The following is a 20,416-nucleotide window of genomic DNA, read 5'->3' as shown; positions in this document are numbered from 1 at the left end:
TTTAAACCTCACTGCCCCTCACTTTTAAGTGTTCTCACATGACTCATAGTTGCATGGTATTAAATACATTACACTCTCAGCGCGCGTCTTTTGTTCGGGCTCCAAGGGTGGTTGGATTTCAAAGGGTTAAATCAGGACCTTTTACCTTTGCCCAGTGCAAATTATGAAACACGACAAGATGAATAACGTTAAATACATAAAGTGTAAGTCGAGTTTATGAAAGTTTAACCAATCACTGGTCATATTAAGTTAAACTGTTGAGTAAATGTTTTTTTGGTTTTTTTTGGCATCCCTACGAAAACTGACAGTGTGCCCTCCCAACTAGATGATGTCATCTCTATGGTGCGCAGCCATTTTGTTAGCTAGCTTGAGGTTACGGAGGTTAGCCGTGTACTGCCGCAAACGCTCTCTGTGGTGTTGCTATTTAGCACTCAAATACTACCGATTAAGAGAACTTGTTGATGTTGTTATTTGCGCAAACTTCGCATCCATACGCTCGTAGACAAGAGGCAAGCTCGTGCATTTGTTGACAACAAACAGAGCGCGAAACTGGCTGGTCATTCATTTTTTCAAGCCGTCTTGAGTTTGCTAGCTTGATAGCTAGCTAGCTAGCTGGCTAACTTGTTTACGCGTGCTGCGACCAGAGAGGAACATATACAGACCTCATGGCCGCGACATATTGAATGTTAGAGAGTTGTGGGGTGAGTGCTAGCGTTTCAAGCCGTTTGTCTGTCTGCGTTTGACTGCCATTGCATTTCGGTTGCGTCACCCAGTTAATAGAAGTTAACTTCAGCTAGGGTCGACGCTGCGAACTCGTGTGCGTCAGTTCTGTGTTTAACTTGGGCTCCATCAGCTGCCTCCGCTTGGACTCAGCCGTGTAGAGACCATGTCAGAGTTGTACATTCGTGTGGCTGAGGATGAAAACGAAGAGCCCATGGAGATCCCCTCAGAGGACGACGGGACTATTTTGCTGTCGTCTGTAGCAGCACAGTTTCCAGGGGCGTGCGGGCTGCGGTACAGGAACCCAGAGTCCCAGTGCATGAGGGGGGTCCGGCTTGTGGAGGGAGTCCTGCATGCACCTGAGAACGACTGGGGAAACTTGGTCTATGTCGTCAACTACCCCAAAGGTGAGGTGTTGGTGCAAATCACAACGACTTTTCCTGTTGTGATTGTATTTTATATGACCAAAAGTATGTTGTCAACCCTTTCTACAAACACTCATTTGATAGGTAAGTACACACATCTAGCCACAACTAATTAAAACTAATACGTAAGCCCATTAACAAAACAAAATATTGGTTAATTGAGTTTATAAAACGACTATGATGCAGCTTTAAGGCATGCATCAAGTAGGAGTTGATGTGTTTTCATAAACAGACAGTAATCAAGCTAAATGAACGGTTACCAAACAGCAGATATTTCCTGCCATTTACCAGACATGGCAAAAGTAAAGACGTGTAAAGTGGACAGTTAGTACCACTTTTTTCAGGCGCAGTGGGAAATTAAATACATTTTTACAGAAAGATGAAACTGTTGCATTTTAATTGTTTGCATGTGATTTTCTTTTAAAGTTCCTATTTGATGCAGGAGGCAGTTGGCCCCCTGGTATTTTCACATTATATAATCTGGCCCCCATTCAAAAAAGTTGGGTCACCCCTGTCCTACACGCTCTTTGTTGCATTTTGTAATCTTGTAGCTAGACGCCACGATATCCAACGCACTAGAACTTTAAGCCTCTCATCATTGTTATTAATGGCGTGGTCTTAAAATGTGGAGCGCCTCTAAATAAATAGCGGTACATATAAAAAATGTAACAAACTGCAACCTCTGTGATGACTTAAAAGTTATATAATTGTCTCTGCAGGGCTTGTTATATTAGACTGCATGCAGAAAATAGTTCCTCCATGAAACTGCTCACAACAAGATCTGTTGATTATCTTGATTAACCAGGCTATGATTTCCAGAAAGAGACATTGCTGTTTAGTTTTCAGATTTATTTTTTTGGCGCTTTGAGCACCATAAGCCAATTGCCATTTAGTTCCATAATACTGGGAAGAAAGCAGACATCTCTATGGCCAGTATCTCAGAAACTCACACCAAAACAATCTAGATTGATACATTACAGTACAGGGAAGAGGAAAAATATGAATATTTGATGTTTAGAGTGAACTGTCGCTTTAATGCTCCATCATGCAATGATTATCTTTTGACAACAGTGCTGTGCAAACAACTTTGTGGCAACACTTAATACCCTTTCCTGTTTTAACATGGTTATGCCCTTCATGCACCAAGTTAGATCCATAAAGTAAAGGTCTCTTAGTTGTTGTGGATGATTTCGACTGGCCTGCACAGAGCCCTGACCTCAGCCCCTCAAACATTTTTTTGGGTGAAGTGGGTTGAGCAAGGCCTATCACCCAGCATTACTTCTCTAATGCCCTTGTAGCTGATTTGAAGTAAATTCCTGCAGCCAGGTCCCAAAATCCTGTAAGTGAAGGAATATGTGCTTGTAGCAACATGTTAATGTGGGTTTTGAGTAAGATGTTAGACTTCTATGTGGAGTTAATGTCAAGTTGTTTTTGTACTTTTAGTCATGTATTGTTCCTTAGTCGCCATGTGTTGTCATCAACAGACAGTCAAGAGCTCAGAGGATCAATGTTGGATGTTTAATCTCCTTTAAAGTAGATTTGTGTTTACATGTGATTGGCTTTTTTCCCCGATATAACTCATAACTATTTATTCTCCACAGATAACAAAAGGAAGATGGAAGAAATAGATGCTGCCTCAGCTGTGAAAATTAAAAGGGGTTTTCAGAAGACATCAGATCTCATTGTCCTCGGGCTGCCATGGAAAACAACCGAACAAGATCTAAAAGATTATTTCACTACGTTTGGGGAGGTCATCATGGTGCAGGTAGGGACATCTCGTCTGGCTCTGAATATGATTGTCAACATTTCTTTGTTCGGCTAAGACGATAATAAGAATATCTTGTTGTTTTTCAGGTTTTGTTAAAGTTGGTAATGAAGCGTACATGTCCTCTTTGTTCACCACAGGTTAAGAGAGATCTAAAGACCGGCAATTCAAAAGGGTTTGGGTTCGTGAGGTTCACCGACTATGAGACACAAACCAAAGTGATTGCTCAGAGACACATGATTGATGGACGATGGTGTGACTGTAAACTTCCGAACTCAAAGGTATTTTAGGCACCATTTTTTTCCCCTTGGTATTGTCAAGAACCTCATTGTATAAATGTATTAAGATTATCAGTTTTAAATCTATTGCTGGTCATCATCTAGATTTCTGCCATTAGGCTTTTTGTTTAGTTAATGTTGAGTTCATTTTCTTGAGAAAATCATAAACTGCAGTTTTATGGAGGTGTGCTTCACAGTTTTGAATTTACAAATTATGTAAAACCTGGAATACAAACAGCAAACAACCATTAAAGCTATACTATGCAGGATTTTCCTTTAAAAAAAAAAACAAACACAAAAAAATAATGAATAGACTCATACAAAAATAATCCCTCTCAATTATCACTTATGACCCACTAGAAGTGTGTAGTTGTGTATTTATCTGCAGAAACTCTACCCTCTGCTGTATTTCCTTCTTATTTTGCTGTATTTGGGATGTTTATAGGCACGTAGCTCCCAGCTGACAACAGCACGCAGGTGAGGACTTAATAAAAAGGTAGTAATTAGGTAGTAGCAGCATGCATCCAAACGAAAGCTTCGAAAATTGCGCACACAGCACTGAAAGAAAACCCAAACATAGCAAGGTAAAACACAGTGAATGTTGGGTTGGCTGTCACGTTCAGTTTTGCTAGAGAACACTGAAGGAGAGGATGGGGAGCAACGTGGAGTTGGCCTGTTTTCTGTCGGACAGTCGGTGCCGGCAGTTAGCTTAGTGAGCCTGCTGAAGTATCGGCTTTTTAGAACTGTAATGCTGCTACAATAATACAGTAGCTTGCAGTGTGGGGAGGAGGGGCCACATTTGAATGTCGTGTTTACAACCGTTGCAAACTATTCCTGCATAGTATACCTTTATTTATTATGGACAATGACACTTTGCAAGTAGATAAATCATTTAGCAGTTTTTGCTGTCTGCTTATTTGACTTAAAATTATACCGTCACTGGATTGCAATGGATCAGAAAATCTGCTTTAACTTTGCAACCCTAAATCCATGCTATAAATCTTTATTAAATGTTGGAAAACTCATTCTTAATTAGTCATAAGTGTTACTTTATAAAAAAAAAAACCCACCACCCATCACGTAGATTGCTTAACTCATCGCCGTCCATGTCCTCTCAGGCGTGTCCTGATGAGCCCATGCGGAGCCGTAAAATTTTTGTTGGCCGCTGCACAGAAGACATGACAACCGATGAACTGAGGCAGTACTTCATGCAGTATGGCGAAGTCACTGATGTCTTCATCCCCAAACCTTTTCGGGCATTTGCTTTTGTCACATTTGCCGATGACCAGGTGAGACTCAACATAAATGACAGAGTTGGAATATCTGTCGGTGGCAAAAAAGTTTTCTATAGTGATAATCTTCTCCGCACTTCTTTCCCAGGTTGCCCAGGCCCTGTGTGGAGAGGACTTGATCATCAAGGGCATAAGCGTGCACATCTCCAACGCTGAGCCCAAACACAACAATAGTAGGCAAATGATGGATCGAGGGCGGTTTGGGGCTGGTGGGTTCAGTCAGGGCTATGGCAGTAATCGTGGTGGGCTAGGCAGCGGTAGTGGTGGGGTTAACTTTGGGGCTCTCGGTCTTAACCCAGCAATGGTTGCTGCTGCACAGGCAGCGCTGCAGAGCAGTTGGGGGATGATGGGCATGCTGGCTAACCAGCAGGGTGTGACCACAACGGCAGGCACAGCCACTACGACCCGAGACCAGACCTATAGCTCTTCCAGCACCAGTTACAGCAGCCCCAGCTCAGCTAGCCTCGGTTGGCCTGCAGGCACTAACACAGCCTCCAGCAGTGGCTTCAGCTCCGGCTTTGGCACCGCTATGGAGTCAAAGTCTTCTAGTTGGGGAATGTAGATAGCTTTGGGTGGAGCTTTTCTGTTGCTATTAGGCTAATCTGGTAAGTATACCTACTGCTGGGAAGTGCTTACATCTTATGTTCCTATTATTTAAAAGATACTGCCTTTTATTTTGTTAAAGAGAAAATTTATACTCGGGTGTGACTGATTATGTAGTCATGCATTGAATGGTTGAAGAGTGTAGTTTTTTAGTGGAAACTGCCACACTCAGTTTTTTTTTTGAGAAAATGTTACACAGAGATGACTGTGCATGCAAGATAAATATTTATAAACATGCACGAGTATCTCGAGAGCCCCCCCCCCCAGCCCCTTGTAGAATGGGCTTGATATAATTATGTATCTGTATGCAGATGTTTGCATCTTTTTGTTTGTTTTTGTTTGACGTCTTTTGGAAACGCCTTCATGAAAGTCTCTTCTGCAGTTCACCAACTCTTTCCCAATTTCCCGGGAGGAAGCGCCTCATTGGCAGCAATGTTCGACAGATCTCAGTATCAATTCCCCTCTTCCCATGTGTAAATGCTTTGCCATCAAAGAACACAGCTTCACTCTGCATATACTGTGTTAGACGGTGGGTGTTGTCTTTTTTTCCTCTCCCCTTTTTTTACGGATATAGAAATCTTGTCTGCTCTTGTCGCTTTTCACGATCAGTGAGTGGGATTGATGTTGGACCGAGTGAGAGTGAGCGAACGGGAGAGCAAAATGAAAGAAGTGTGAGGAGGACTGTTTGTGGATTTTTTTTTAAAGAGACAAATGCCTGCGAGAGTTGAGAAGGACCTGTGGCGTTGTGCGAGTGTGAGCGGAGGAAGCAAGTACGAGTGTGTGCCTAATGGTCATCACAAGGACATTTACTGCGTCTCGAGATCCCTACGGTCTCTGCTTTCTCTCATCGTTTTCTATCAACTTTAATTCTCTAAAAACACAGTGAAATGTCAAGTGCTTTGAGTATTTGTACCTTTTTCGTAGCTTTCTCTTGCTGTCTGATTTGATGTGAATGCAGTGTCTGGTTGTGTGCTTTATTTTCTCCTTGTTACCACCCTCTCTGTGTGAAAATGTGGATCTGTGCTGGGGAAGTCTGTGTGGGGAAAAACACTGACAGTGTGTTGAAGTTTGAGGTTGATGTGGCGAATGTTTGACAAGTTCCCATTGAGAGTTTGAAGTGGTTACGAATGCATTTTCTATGTTTTGTGAATCAAAGGGAAGTCTGAAATAAAACTGACTTTGACTAGGTATAATACACTCTTGACAGTGACTTATTTTTGACTTTACATTAATTGAACTACCAACACTTTAATTCACATGTATAGGGGCCTCGGATATGGACAGCCCAGGTTTTCGTTCGAACCCAGGCTGGAGTCGGTTACGGAGAAGCTGAAGACATTGTTGGGTGGACCAGCATAAACCAACAATGCTGCACGACTGCCTTAATTCCTGAAAAGGATCCTCTTCACCTCAATAGCAAGAAACCTCGGACCATCCCGTAGTGAAATTTAGAGCGGACCATACTCAATTGGGCTGAGGTATTTGTTTATACCTACAAATGTCACAAATAGGACCAAAGTCACAACTGCAGTGTTGCAGTGTGGATTGTTTTCCAAACTTGTGAAACACAAAGTCTGCCTTTTCAATCTGAAACACTTATTTTGTCAGTGAATGCTTTTATCCTTTGTCCTAGTTACAGTCACTTATGGAAGTGTGAACTGGTAGGTTTCTTTTCAGTGTGATCAAAAAGCATTTCAGTATTGCAAGATGTGTTCTTATTTTGTTTGTCCTTATTGTAAAAAGTCTGGATTGTATGAGCCAAGAGATTTTCAAAGGGACTTTAACAGCTGAATGAACATGCCAGCAGGAACTCACACCTTCTGTACTGAAATATTTTAGTATTGCGGTATAAAATAAAGGTTTTGAGTTTTTAATCGCCTGTCGTCTCTCAATGTAGATTGATGTAAGTGTTTTTTCGACCGGGCTCCAGCTCTTGCTTTTTGTTTTTTAAAGGTTTCTTGCCTTCAATTTGAAGCTTTTTTCTTTCAGATACTTTATGGAAGTTCCATGTCGTCGGTGTAAAATAGGCTGACAAGTGTTCTGCACGTTGTCATATTGATGCTGGCTGTTTCATGGTGGTAGTTTTAATGATCTGCCTGTTGATGGTGCTGATGTGCCATTTTGTATTGGCTTGTGGGACAACACTCCCAAGACTCCTTTTCTTTATTGAAATCTTTTCCTTATAACGGTTTGGCTTGAAAATGGTTCTGGGAGCTTTTGTGCTTGTGGGGAATTGTTTGCACACCACTTGAGTACTACTAAGAATCTAAATGGATATTATGAGCCCCTGAAACCAAATTAAAGTTTACAGAAATACCTCGGAAGCCCATTCAGATCCTGTAAAAGCTTGTAAAACACTATAAAATGCAAACCTTGAGTACATTCCTGCTGGATGTCATCAAAGGGACTTTTTATTTGGAAGGAAGTTGATGTTATTCAAAAATGATACCTTTGTTGAGTGTTAGTAATGATTAATACTAATTTTGGTACAAAACTGGAACACTGGCAAACTATTAAAAAAAGCAGTTGATCTGAATTACATTATTTTCTGTTTCACCATATATACACATTTATATATTTAAAAAAAAAAGTAGTTATAACGTAAATTTTAAATCTGGACACGATGAACTCCTGTTCAGATTTATTTGCAGTCCAAAAAAGATGGTAACAAAACATTGGACATGTCTAATCTAACCTCTGTAATTGTACTGACGTGAAAAAGATACCAGTACCATAGAGACTGCAGTTTATTTGAACCTTGCTAACATGTGAACACTGTGAAGTGATGTGCTTTCCTCCGCTGCTAGCAGGTTAAGAAGGTCTTCCAGAAGAACTTCTTGCAAGGTAGTGTGTCAGGAGGCGATGTCGTTTCTGAGGGTCCTCTCTGCCAGCTTGTCACTGAGGTGAGAAACTGCAACTCAGTTATTTACCTGAAAGCATCTATTGCAACATCCACTGCTCCCACAGTGTAATGAAAGACAAACTCAGGTGCATCCTGCTGTAGAATAAAACAGGTAGAGAGACCTACAGTATGTCTGCATACAAGGAATCACTACAGCTAAAACTGTAAATGCTTAAGGAAATCCCCAAAGCTAAACTCACCTGATTGTGTGTCAGTCCTGGGTTGTCATTGGATGGTGGAGCATGAATAATACATTTGGCATTACATACTATAAAGACCAGAGAGATTTGACTACCGGCCCCTCTCATGTTGGCCACTGTGTTCAGTCTTATGAAGATCAGATTTTAACCACCGCCGCCTGATTCCTCGGCTCTCAACTGTGATCCAGTTAGCACCAGAAGTATGGTCATCCAAAGTGAACAACTCTCCATGTACCCATACATAATGTAGTCATGTCCATATTTATCCTCATTTGGTGACTAGTCTTTATAAATAATCCTTAAAGTTGGATGTTTGTTGCAATATTCATGCAATCTATATTTTAAAAGTGAACTTGTGTCTTATAAGGTATTGTCATATTTAGCTTTATCCTGATTTACTAGAAGCAGACCACTCATAGAAACCAACACCTGACTGTGACTGTACATTTGGGATATGTTTGGTGATATTCTGTTTTCTTTATTCCCAATAAGTCCAATGAAAAGAATTGCCATGACAATGACAAGTATTGCTTGTGCATCTAAAACCTGATATAGCTTATCCCTGTGTAACACAAACTCCCATTGTTACCCCAAACTATTAGAAACAGATTCCTGAGACACACTGTTGCAGTGGTTGACAAGTTTCTTGAATATGATGATCAACAGTTGTAGTTTGATCTGATTCAGTCTCACTGACACCGTTCTGGTGCTACAAACTCACTATGGCAGCAGATCCGGGGCTGAATATATGAATATATCCTCCTACAAATGCACTAGTTTACTTGTTTTGAAAGATTTATATCTCTATTCATATTTTTGCATATGCAGCATAAATTATTTCTTTGTACATGTTTGTTAAAGCATTTTTATAGTATCCTTTTCAGATTTTTATTGTAATTTGTCTATTCAGAATTTATGCTTTGACTGTTGCTGTACTTTGCGTCTATTTTTATCGTCTGTTAATATGTTCATTGTATGCACCAAACACAAGGCAAGGCAAATTTATGCCAGTGAAAATCAACTCGGCAATAAATCTTCGTCTGATTTACATCTCCAGTAGAAAACAAAGGACAGTTTGTTGATTTTGGTATTTCAGCAGGATTTGTTTGGTTTTAGAAACATTTAGAATATTGCCAAACTAGAAAACTAGATTATTTTAGGGGTCAGTGCACTAAAATGTGTGTGATATGTGTGCTTGTACTACAGAGTGAGGACTTTAACAAGTTTGCTAACAAACAGAGTGTGAACCTTTTTTGAATATAACGTACTATGTAAGTTACAGCTGCAACTGACTGTTTCTTATAAAGTCACAGATATTTCAGCAGCTTTAATGTTGTGCAACAAAAAGTATTTTAAGCAATTAAGTTCATACTCACTGTCTGGTTATTAGGTTGGCTGTGTATCAGATACTAAGGGGGCAGAGAATGTTTGATCTTGATGAAATCCATTACCGTTTGTAGTCCAGTCTTCCTCCTCCTGCTTCATTATGCATCATCAGACTGTCTGGTGTCTCCTTGCTGCCAGCTTTGTCCGCAGATGACTCAGCGGCCTCATCCTCCACCTGCACTGCCTTCTCTAAGCTTTAATGGCCTCTTGTGCTCTAGTGCAACCTCTGTTTGGCGTCGGGCCTTATTAAGAAACAAGGTCTCTGGTTGTTGAGAATGTTCTGTCCTTTGGTTTAATTAAGCTTTAGAGAAGAGGGACAGAGACAGACGTTTAGTTTTCATTAAAAAAATGGGAGGAATCCAAATGACAGAGTAGCATTCATGTGGTAGAGGGCCTCCCACTGTCTGTGTGTGTAGTAAAGCGCAGAATAAGAGTGTTCATATTGTTTGTTCTGCTGTGTTTCCCTTCAGGATCAGAGCTCTGACATGAGGAGTCAAACGAGGAGGCCTTTGAAGCGTCCCAGGACGGTGAGCTATCGCAGCACAGGTGCTCTGAGGTGAGGCTTTGTTAACTGTTTAACAGCAGGTGTAATAGCAGCCGTGACACACTCCTGTCAGGTACAACGTCCCTCACTGCAGCGCTGTTAGCACATTTGTTTCAGCAGCTGTCAGTACAGCTGAGAATCCCCGGCGATTCTATTGTTTCTATTTTAGTGTATTTTAGTAGAACAAGTTTTTTTTCTCTTTTGACAAAATTGTTTCTATTACCTTATCTTTTGATTAGACAGACAGTGGTGCCCAACTTTTTTAGCTAGTAACACACAGTAAAAATATTTTTTTTATTTAAAAGGAAGAAAAAAAAACCTGGGCATATGTTGCCTCTGTTTGTCAAATTTAGAGACATAACAGGAAATAAGGGGACAGAAAGACAGGGAATGACATGCAATAAAGGTCCACAGCAGCATGTAAACCAGGGATGTTGAGGTTAACCTATAAGGTTTGGACGCACTAAACCAACCAAGACTGACTGATGCGTTGCCTCACATAAGCATAGATAATGAATCCTGAAAAATGTTATAAATGACACACTGAGATCACCCAGGTGAATGTTCTGAGTATATGAACACCATTTCTGTTTTCTGTTTGACTGAGAACATCAGTCACATCACAATACAATAAAACTAATCTGGATATTAAAAAAAAAAACACGTAATGTTCCACCTTAATGTTAGAGCTTTCATATTGTACTCTGCATCAGTGAGTATGTCCTTGTTTTATTTTATTTATTTATTTTTTAAATCTTGGCTTTACATGACCTAAACAAAATGCATTGCATTGAAAACACTTTTCTGTTTTATGATTTCCTGTCACTGTGTAAAAAGATATGTGTCAGGGTCTTAGGGCCACCTGCTGGACAATCACTAAAAGGACATCACACGAAAAGGTCCAGGATGTGTTTCATTGGTTGTAACCCCTTATCACCAGTCACGTTTACAGCCTTGTTTAGTAAGCTGGATATACCAAATAATATTTTCATATATATTTAGTAGAAAGTTCGGCCACAGGCCGGAGAAGAGGTCTATTAATGAAGATGGGATTTCCCTTTTTTCACGACATTTTAAAGCATTTTTACTACTATTTGCTAAGCCACTTTACTTTGAATGAAACATATCTGGCTCATTGGATACTGGCAAGTATCCAATGATTGTCACCAAATAAAATGTTTGATACAGATGCAGGATTGTGCAGCCATAGTGGAGGTGTGGCCATCATATAATAATAATAATCATTGTATCTTTCTGCACTTCAGTAGGCCAGAGGTTCAAATCATCTGTCACCAGACAGGACTTTTAAACCGTATTTCCTGTTTATATATCAGGCAACTTATGTCACTCGTTGCCTAATTTAGCATCTCACACACAAACACATCTCAATCCTGTTCACAGCACCCAGAGAGTAAGGACCACACAAGCTAATTATAAAGGGATTGAAATCTTTATTTAGCCTAATACAGTACAGTGCAACGGTTCAGCTTAATCCAGTGTTAACCCCATGAACCCTGGGCCCAACATGACTGGTGAACATTGGCCTGATAGCCAGCATCATATCCGTAGTATATAGGTGGAGTCAACATGTTGTAGCTCCTCCCTCTGTGATAAAAGTTGCTACGCCAAACCACACAGGGTGTAGAGATTACAACACACATAATTTATGATTCCACATCCTGATAAATAAAACTGCACTACTCAAGAAGAGTAAAGAGTTGGATTAATTTGACTGTTGGAGGGGGGGGTCTTAAATATCTGGGCATGATTATTAAGCTGGAATGTGTAACATGTCTTCCTCTCTCACAGATAACTTCCCCTCATTCTTTCTTCTCGTTTGTGTTTTTAGATAACATGAAGATGATCCTCAGGCATTGTAGGATGAAGAGGAGACATTTCCACCATGGCCAGTCCAGTTGGTGTGGATGAAATGACCGGGGTTTGACAGCAGTTCGTATGTGTGAGCTCCAAAGTAATCTCTCTGGGCCTAAAAAAAATAAATTAATTAAAAAAAACATTAACGTGAGATACCCACACTGAGACGCTGCTGTATCAGTCATACGACAGTGCTCGTTCTATTCAACCAACAGATATTTAACATTTTCTAAAAACCATCAATAATACATGTTAAACAGATAATTAATTAAAGTTTATTAGGTATTTTTCCATAATTGTTAGTTATACTATATTTGTTTTGTTTTTGTTGCACACAATATTATATATACTAAACGAAACATCTGTTGATTTGTGGAACTTTAAGAAATTGTTGGTAAAACATCTATAAGCATTAGATACATAAATGTAGCAGAAATCTGTAAAACTTTAATTGTTAATTGCCGTACAAACTGTCTAAAACCATTATTTTGGTGACGCACATAAGTAGAATGAAAAGTTAAATTTCTATGGGTGTTTCTATGGTATCTGCAATGTTTACAGATGTGCTTCCCCGTATTTATTGACATTTAACAGGGTAATATTATCAGTTGTGACTTTATAATGGCCATCCAAATACTGTTTATAGATGGTTTATTAGCCAATTATTAACCAGTAACAAAGTCTTACAAATATCTTTTTGTTTATCTTAACAGTACACTGACATATCTTTGTGAAAACATTTGAGGTGAGAAACGGACAATGCAGTAACAGACTCTTGATTCATAAGTTTGACCGCCGTTCATGAGCAGTGTGACAGCTACGTTAGAGACTCATCAACTCCTATTATTGTTGCGTTCACAGAAAGGAAAGGTATTAAAATGCCACAAGGCAATAGAGAAAACAGAGGAATGATTCCCACCCCAGATTATCTGTTTAATGTACGACTGTCAGGATGTACTGACAGTTTCAGCAAATATGACCAAGTTTTTAGAAGCTACCAACTACCCCTTAAACAAGTACTTTGACATATAATATATAGAATGTTACAATGTCTGTAACAATAAACTGTTAAAATAACATAAATTATAGCATTACTATTACTTAAATATATCATTAGCATTTTATTGTTCATAGTAAAATAACTGTCAACCAAAGTTTAAATAACTAGCAAATTAATATTTGTGAATGGTGATTATAAAGTGTTAGCCTGATATTAAATCTACAATGATTAAAACAAACAAATCTCATATATAGAGCCAGCAGTATTTGACATTTTTGTTTGCTAATTGATTCAAAAAATGACAAAATGTTACTGCTCTGTATATTTATGCTAATGCACAAGACAACAAAAAACAAGTCTAAACATAGATGAGTAACGTAGACATAAACAAGTGTCGGGGTCTTAAAGCCCCCCCATCTCAACACAAACACACACAACAGCTACACGGGATCTTTTTAATCCGATACGCCTCCACACTTGGCCATATGCTCAGTGGGCTCGGCTCTGCAGCATCAGCTGTTGTCTTACCTGGAGGAGGTTAGCTGGCAGCTTTTCGTGTCTGTAACCATCGTAGAACGACAGAGCTGTGGTGAAACACGGCATCGGGATGCCGTGCTGCACTCCAGTGCTGATTGCTCTGCGCCATGACTCCTGAACAGAGAGATTTGACAGGTTAACAACAGTTTGTTTTCATGAATGTAATGCAATTTAGTCTTAATAAAGCTTTGTTCATGTGAAGCCAAGAGCAAGAGGTCTTCACAAGGCCACTCAGTTCCTGGTAACTGAGATCCAATTCAAGCCAGTTCCAAATTATATTCAGTCCAGCCTATTGCTGTGGGCGCACTATGAGCTTTTGTTTTTCAAGGAAAAGATGGAAAGTGAGAAGCAGAGAAAAAAAATGCTGCTTTTGGCATGGCTGCTTGTTAAAGGAATACTTCACCTACCAAATGATCACTTCCATATCAATTACTTGGCTGATTTTACACTGAATTTGTGAAGAAAACTTTATTTTTTTCCACAAGCCTCCACGGTGAATGAAAGGTCCAAAAAAAGAGAAAATTCTTGATGAATTGAAGTCATAGGTAACTACGTTTGCCAAGAGCTAAACTATATTTAAATTATAAATAATAATAATATTAAATTCTAATTATAATATTAAATTCTTTTTTTATGCCATATGCCAGAAACATGCCTTTTTGCTCAAATGTTGCTTACTTTGTAAATAGATGTTTTAATATACTTTTACTGTTGTTAAACGCGGCCTCCTGTTTAACGGCTCCTTCAATTTATCAAGAATTTCTCAGTTTTTTGGATTCTTAGTTCACTGTGGAGGCTAGCAAAAAAACAACTTCTTCCCGGATTCGAGTGACTGTTTGGTTGGGGTGAAGTATTTCTTTATTACTTATGCTGCCTCCAGTGTGGCTCTTTGAGGCGACTCAGGTCTGACTATCTGCAGACTGTTTTGTTGGGGTGGATTGACGTAGGATTTTTTGTCCGTTAATAGAAGATTTAAATTAAGAACTCTTGACTAGTCTCAGAAGACTGTTTGATTAATGTATAAACAAAGAAAATAAATCCACTTCTCTTATTAACAATACAACGTAAAAGCAAATAATCAGGCTTCTGTTCGAAAACTATTTGCCATATATGGCATCTCGGACAGCTGACAATTTAACCAACAAGTGGTGCTGTTTGCTCTTTTTGTTATGAAAGAGGAAATAACTTGTTTTGTGTGTCTTTCTCAAGGTGGTTATTGCAGATTGGCCTTTGGCCACTTCCTCCTTCCTCATACCTGACAGTCCTGCACAGCATCACTGAAGAAACCGTCCAGCAGCAAGTTCTGCAGCTCAGCGTTCCTGTCAAACGCCTCTTTGATTTTACCCAGGAAGACACTGGAGGAGGGGAAAGGGCCGTGTTAGCCAACAGTGGTGACAGAGAAAAGACTGCTTACAGTAAGGGAACACTTGGGCTAGATAACTGTAAAATGCATGTAAAATACCATTACCAGGTTAAGTCACACTGAGTGTTATATTTGATTTAGGTTTACGCAACATCTTTGCCAGATTACACAAAGGAAACGAGTGTCTCAACCTGAATTTCCTCATTCTTTTCTCACCCTGACTGTACAGGAAGCAAAATTTCTTCCTTAATCTAGATTTCTCACTCCAGTGTTACTCATACGGCAGTGACAGAGTACAGTTAATAACTTCCTTTATGGTGCTACATTAAGACTCCTGAAAGACTTATTCCTCTAGCATTTTTAATCATATGCAAATTCTTAATAAAACTTAAGGAAATCTTACAAGTTGAATTACATCCACAGGAAACTTCTCCATTTTATTCTTCTTTCTTCTCAAGAAGTTCTCTCTTACACTGACTAACCACAGCTTTCACCATCAATGTGAAAGATGCCTGTTGACATGAAGTTGCGCAGGGCAGCGGTGAGGCAAACACAAGGTTAAATGTACCTTCGGATGATGCAGCCTCCTCTCCACATCAGAGCGATTCCACCGTAGTTGAGGGACCAGCCAAATTCTTTGGCTGCCTGCCTCAGCAGCATGAAGCCCTGCGCATAGGAGATGATCTTGGAGGCATAGAGGGCCTGGAGGAAAAAAAAGAATTAAGTAATAAATTTTGACATAGTGGCCAAATTCTAAATGCTGTTACATCGATCACTGTATAAAAAAGTACATTTTACATTCAGAAAACTTGCTGATTTACAGAGTGCTTAAAAATGTTTCTGGTAATAATTTTAAACTGCAAACTGTGAACCTTCATGACAACACGCTGTTGTATAAGACTGCATCAGTTTTAGCATGCTGTACCCAATAAACTGGCAAATAAGTTAATTCTATATTTTGTTTTACCTTTCTGATATCCTCCAGGAAGGTGGTCCTGTCACCGCTGAATTTGATCCCCTGCGGCCCTGAAAGGCTGCGGCTGGCCTCCACTCTCTCATCCTTCAGAGAAGACAGACATCTGGCAAAGACAGCCTCCCCTGAGACACACAGAAGGAGAGGAAGAGTGGAGGAGACACAGGAAAAGACACGGACAACAAGGTTAGCTCTCCGCATACGTCACATTGTTTAAGAGCCACTCAAGACAGCTCGGTAAACGGTAATTTGGATTTCCTGAGACTTCTCACAACAGATGGCTACATATGTTATTCAAGCCACAGCCATGTAGCCAGAACACCATGTTAACATAAAAACAAAAGATCAGCATGACTCAGCAGTAATAACGCTGTCAGAAAAACAGGGCTTGCCTCTTCTGCATTAGAAAAAAGGGACTGCCAGCTTCCACATTAAAAACGCCAATTACACTGTATCACCACTGTATCGAGATAAGAGGAAACAACTGTTGGATAAGCATGAGCTAAGCTAGGTGATGCAACCCACAGGCAGGGGAGACGGCGAGAGAAAATGTGAGTGAACTATCCTGGTAAGGAATGTTTTCTCTTTTGGGGGCAGAAATCCATCCATGCATACAGTACCGGCCTGTCCGCCTGCTCCACACTGACTGGCTCAGCTCTCACACAATGAAGCTTTTGTAATGCCTCTATCTCTCTATCACAAGAGGATCTACAGTGTCGAGAGGGATGAGGAAACATCTTTTTTTTTTTAAAAAAATCAGTGATCAGTGTTTGCAGGAATTTGGTGACAAGTTTCTGTTAAAAAAATTCTGCATGACTTAACTTTAACAAGTTTATCATGTGAGTTCCTGCAGGGTTTCTGGGGATCCTGAAAAAGTCTTAAAAAGGCTTTGAATTCATCATTCTAAGAATAAGGCCTTAATTGGTAATAACATGTCTTAAACTAATTTTTAAAAAGTCTCAAAAATGTCACAGTTGCATTGTAAAATGCCAATCTCATATTAAAAAAAAAATAATTGACAGAATATCTCTCACACAAAGAGATCAGAACAGAGGAACGAAACGCTATCTAGCTTTCATTGTACCGTTGAAGGCATGTTTAACAATTCAACAAAAATTGTCCATTTAGTCAAGATTTTGCAGCATGTTTGAAACCAGGACAAGGAAATGCATAAGAGACACGGAATATTTTATGCAAAAAGATTTTCGAAAGTTTTTTGTATGGAAATGGAAATGGAAACAAGTACAACCTCCAGTTATTACGCAATCCTGTTCTACCTTCATCTCTGCCATGAGACAAAAAAAAGTCATGCTTTTCCATTCAGCATTTGGGCAATATTGTCCCTGACCCTAGGTAACTGACCCTGGTTCAAGTTTTTTTTTCCACTTTTGTTTAATGTAAAATTTGTCTTAAATTTCATTCAGAGTGGAATTAAAAGTCTTAAATCTAACTTGCTGTGAGATGTAGAAACCCTGAACCCTCTAATTTAAACTATGCACATGTCCTGGATTATTAATCTTGCCCCCTGACCTCCATGGCTGTTTATGAAACTGATGGTCTTAAAGTCAGAGCAAAGACCAAATCTGCGGAGGAGTATCACAAATCCTCCTTATGTCACTAGAGATGAGCAGGCCACTAGAAAAGCCCTCAATCTTCTTAGTGGCAGCAACATATCGATCAAGTTCTCTAGAGGAAGCTCACTGGAAACACTGTGCCGGCTAACTGGCAGAGCTAAACATTAGCCAAAACAAGTCATTAGACCTACATTGACTGCCCTTTAATTTGTTTAAGCGGTGTTGAAATCTTAGCTTGTGTGACGTAATGTCTTTTGCCATGTCATCATGACAAACACAGTTTACTGAAAGCAGCCAGCTTTGGAACACACAAGGAAACCAGATACTTCCTTGGCTACAACCTCCTTTCTTCCTCTTACCAATCAGAGTCACAGGTGTGCCGTACTCCAGGGCAGAAATTGCCGTCCACTTCCCTGTGCCTTTCTGTCCAGCACTGTCGCGGATCTTGGGCAGCAGATGTGTACCATCAGAGTCCCTGTATTTAAAGATGTTAGCCGTGATCTCGATCAGGAAGGAGTCCAACTCTGTCTTGTTCCAGCTGTCGAAAGCCTGAGTGATTCATGTCAGAAACGTTGTTTTCACATTGGATAATACAGAACTGGCATGACAAAAAAATTACATCATATAGCTCACCTGTGCCATCTCATCGTGGTCCATGCCCAGGACATCCTTCATCAGGTGATAGGCTTCACAAATCAGCTGCATGTCGCCGTACTCGATGCCATTATGGACCATTTTCACAAAATGACCTGCACCCTCATCTCCAACCTGCACAAGCAAGCCAGTCAGATCACTGCGAGACAACTTTACATGATAACAACAAATCACTGTAGTAAAAATTAAACACGAATTAAACTCACCCAGTCACAACAAGGCTCTCCTGTTCCGACCTTGGCAGCAATGCTCTGGAAGATGTCTTTTATGTGCGGCCTTCAAAATAAAGCAAGAGTTTCAACTGACTATCATACTAAAATCTTCTTAGAGCCATTCACAGATGTCTGACTTAATTAGTAATAACTATGTTTGTTTTGTAGTCTATGCCCTTAATACAACAGCTGAAAGTGTGAGGAGACTCACCAGGCCTCCTCATGTCCTCCCGGCATGAGTGAGGGCCCATAACGCGCCCCTTCCTCTCCACCGCTCACTCCACTGCCGACAAACAGCAAGCCTTTCTCTTTCAGACTCTTACACCGCCGCTGTATGACAGAAACACATACATACTATGACAATATCTTCAAAGAGAAATACAGATTTACTGCTAGTCAGTGATTCTCTTTGACTTACTGTTGTGTCTCTGTATTCAGAGTTGCCACCATCGATAATGATATCCCCGGCATCAAGAAGGGGAACCTGAAAAAGAGTGATACAACGCCAATTGATGTATCTGTAGGACTCAATTTTCCACAAGTGACTGCAAACACATTTGAGCATAAACTACCAACCAGTTTGTCGATGAAGTCGTCCACAGCCTGCCCGGCCTTGACCAGCAGGATGATCCTCCTGGGTTTCTTCAGTTTGGACACCATGTCCTCCAGGGACTCTGCTCCAATAACCTTGGAGCCCTTCGCCTCATTGTTCAGGAAGTCGTGCACCTTGGACACGGTTCGGTTGTAGGCACAAACCTGTTGAAGAGGTTTGGTGAATAAAAAAGCGTAAAGTGGAACAGCTTTTACTGCCAGGAGTTTTGGGACTTAAACACAGAGAGGATCATCTTACCACGAAGCCATGGTCGTTCATGTTCATGATGAGGTTTTGGCCCATGACAGCCAAACCAATCAGTGCAATATCCGCTCTGTGAGGAGAAAAGAAACAATATAATTTACTAAGCATCTGATCAGAGACTGAGCACCAACAATGAATGGATAAAAGTTCACCACGACACTCGAAAACCTTTCGGACTTATTGTTAAGAATATATTTTTTCATAATGTATATTAAGCCCATATGTTTAATATCTTCTGTACTAAAAAAAAATGGCTGTTTGATTTCCACGTAAAATATTATGTTACATACGTTTCCACTAAAGGCTGGTTAGCTAACAGGCTAACCGCTCCGTGTACTAACTGGTGGAGATTACTCTCACAAAACTAAACGACTGCAAAGTCTGCAATGATTTCACCTCACGTATCAACGATAACCTCTCCACTTTACCGACTATCTAAATAAGTAAAAACTAATTTCGGAACTTACTCAGCCATGGTTCTCAGTGCGTAAAGTATCCGTGAAGTAACAGTGCTCAAATGACAGTCAGCCTCACACACCAGTCCTCTTCACTCGCCTTTTACTTCCTCGTTCTCTTCTCAACGTGACGACGACAAGGGGAAACTCACGTACGCCCCATGTAGAGTATGAGCCAATCAGATGACGGCTGTCAAACTGAAAGGACGTGATTCGCGAATTCTCATTGGTCCAGAATCCTGAGGAGACGTATCTGTTCTTCTATTGGTCCAACTGGCCGTCAGTCAAAATACGTAGGCTCACACCCCCTAATGAATGGTGAGCGATTATATGAGGACCTGCCTTAAATGTGTGTCCTCAAAAAACAGTGTTGAAAAGAACATTTACCAAGCACTGTACTGAAATTCAGTGTAAAGGAAATTTAGAATTTTTTTAAAAAAAAAAGTCAATATAAAAAGAATCAGAGGTACAACTTTTTGCTTTATTTGACAGATATACTCTGTAGTTACTTTTCATGTAAAGCAACAGAGGGTGAGCATATCAAATACCGTGCATTGTCCAATGCATTATTCAGTATTGTCCAATATTTTATTAAATAAGTATATGCATGAGAGGAAAAAAGAAAACAAACTTGTGATCCTCTGTTGTTGTTGTTGTTGTTGTTGTTGTTGTTGTTGTTGTTGTTGTTGTTTTGTTGTTGTTGTTGTTGTTGTTGTTGTTGTTGTTTTTCTTTTTCATGTTTGGTGACATACAAGTCTATGATTCCTTTCCAGGATTTTTGACAGCATACTACTATACTGTG

The 20,416-nt window shown here is 39.9% G+C and overlaps 2 protein-coding genes across 3 annotated transcripts; one reads left to right on the top strand and one right to left on the bottom strand.

Annotated features, from left to right (window-relative positions):
• Nucleotides 1-356: 356 nt before the first annotated feature.
• Nucleotides 357-6,957, top strand: tardbpa (TAR DNA binding protein a). 2 transcript variants are annotated; one of them, XR_006106067.2, is made up of 7 exons: nucleotides 359-1,127; nucleotides 2,747-2,910; nucleotides 3,051-3,191; nucleotides 4,307-4,477; nucleotides 4,569-4,653; nucleotides 5,466-5,612; nucleotides 6,349-6,957. XR_006106067.2 is itself a non-coding variant. In XM_042492176.2 (5 exons), the coding sequence occupies exons 1-5, from the start codon at nucleotides 887-889 to the stop codon at nucleotides 5,040-5,042; spliced, it is 1,191 nt and encodes a 396-aa protein (XP_042348110.1). In that variant the 5' UTR covers nucleotides 357-886; the 3' UTR covers nucleotides 5,043-6,276. The 2 variants fall into 2 exon arrangements, 1 of the variants encoding a protein (XP_042348110.1); XM_042492176.2 differs by lacking the exon at nucleotides 6,349-6,957 and having other exon boundaries at nucleotides 357-1,127; nucleotides 4,569-6,276.
• Nucleotides 6,958-11,546: 4,589 nt separating this feature from the next.
• Nucleotides 11,547-19,781, bottom strand: pgd (phosphogluconate dehydrogenase). Its single transcript, XM_042491110.2, has 13 exons — nucleotides 19,627-19,781; nucleotides 19,154-19,229; nucleotides 18,880-19,059; nucleotides 18,722-18,787; nucleotides 18,515-18,633; nucleotides 18,298-18,367; nucleotides 18,071-18,205; nucleotides 17,797-17,986; nucleotides 15,858-15,988; nucleotides 15,459-15,592; nucleotides 14,783-14,882; nucleotides 13,519-13,641; nucleotides 11,547-12,102 (listed from the first exon to the last, which is right to left on the bottom strand). The coding sequence occupies exons 1-13, from the start codon at nucleotides 19,632-19,634 to the stop codon at nucleotides 11,983-11,985; spliced, it is 1,452 nt and encodes a 483-aa protein (XP_042347044.2). The 5' UTR covers nucleotides 19,635-19,781; the 3' UTR covers nucleotides 11,547-11,982.
• Between the last annotated feature and the right edge of the window lie 635 nt (nucleotides 19,782-20,416).

The sequence above is a fragment of the Plectropomus leopardus genome, chromosome 9 (genome assembly GCF_026936395.1).
Source record: "Plectropomus leopardus strain MGB_pleo_1.0 chromosome 9, ASM2693639v1, whole genome shotgun sequence".
In the NCBI taxonomy this organism is placed as follows: domain Eukaryota; kingdom Metazoa; phylum Chordata; class Actinopteri; order Perciformes; family Serranidae; genus Plectropomus; species Plectropomus leopardus.
The sequence above is the reverse complement of the archived record's forward strand: the minus strand, read 5'-3'. Positions and strand labels throughout refer to the sequence as shown.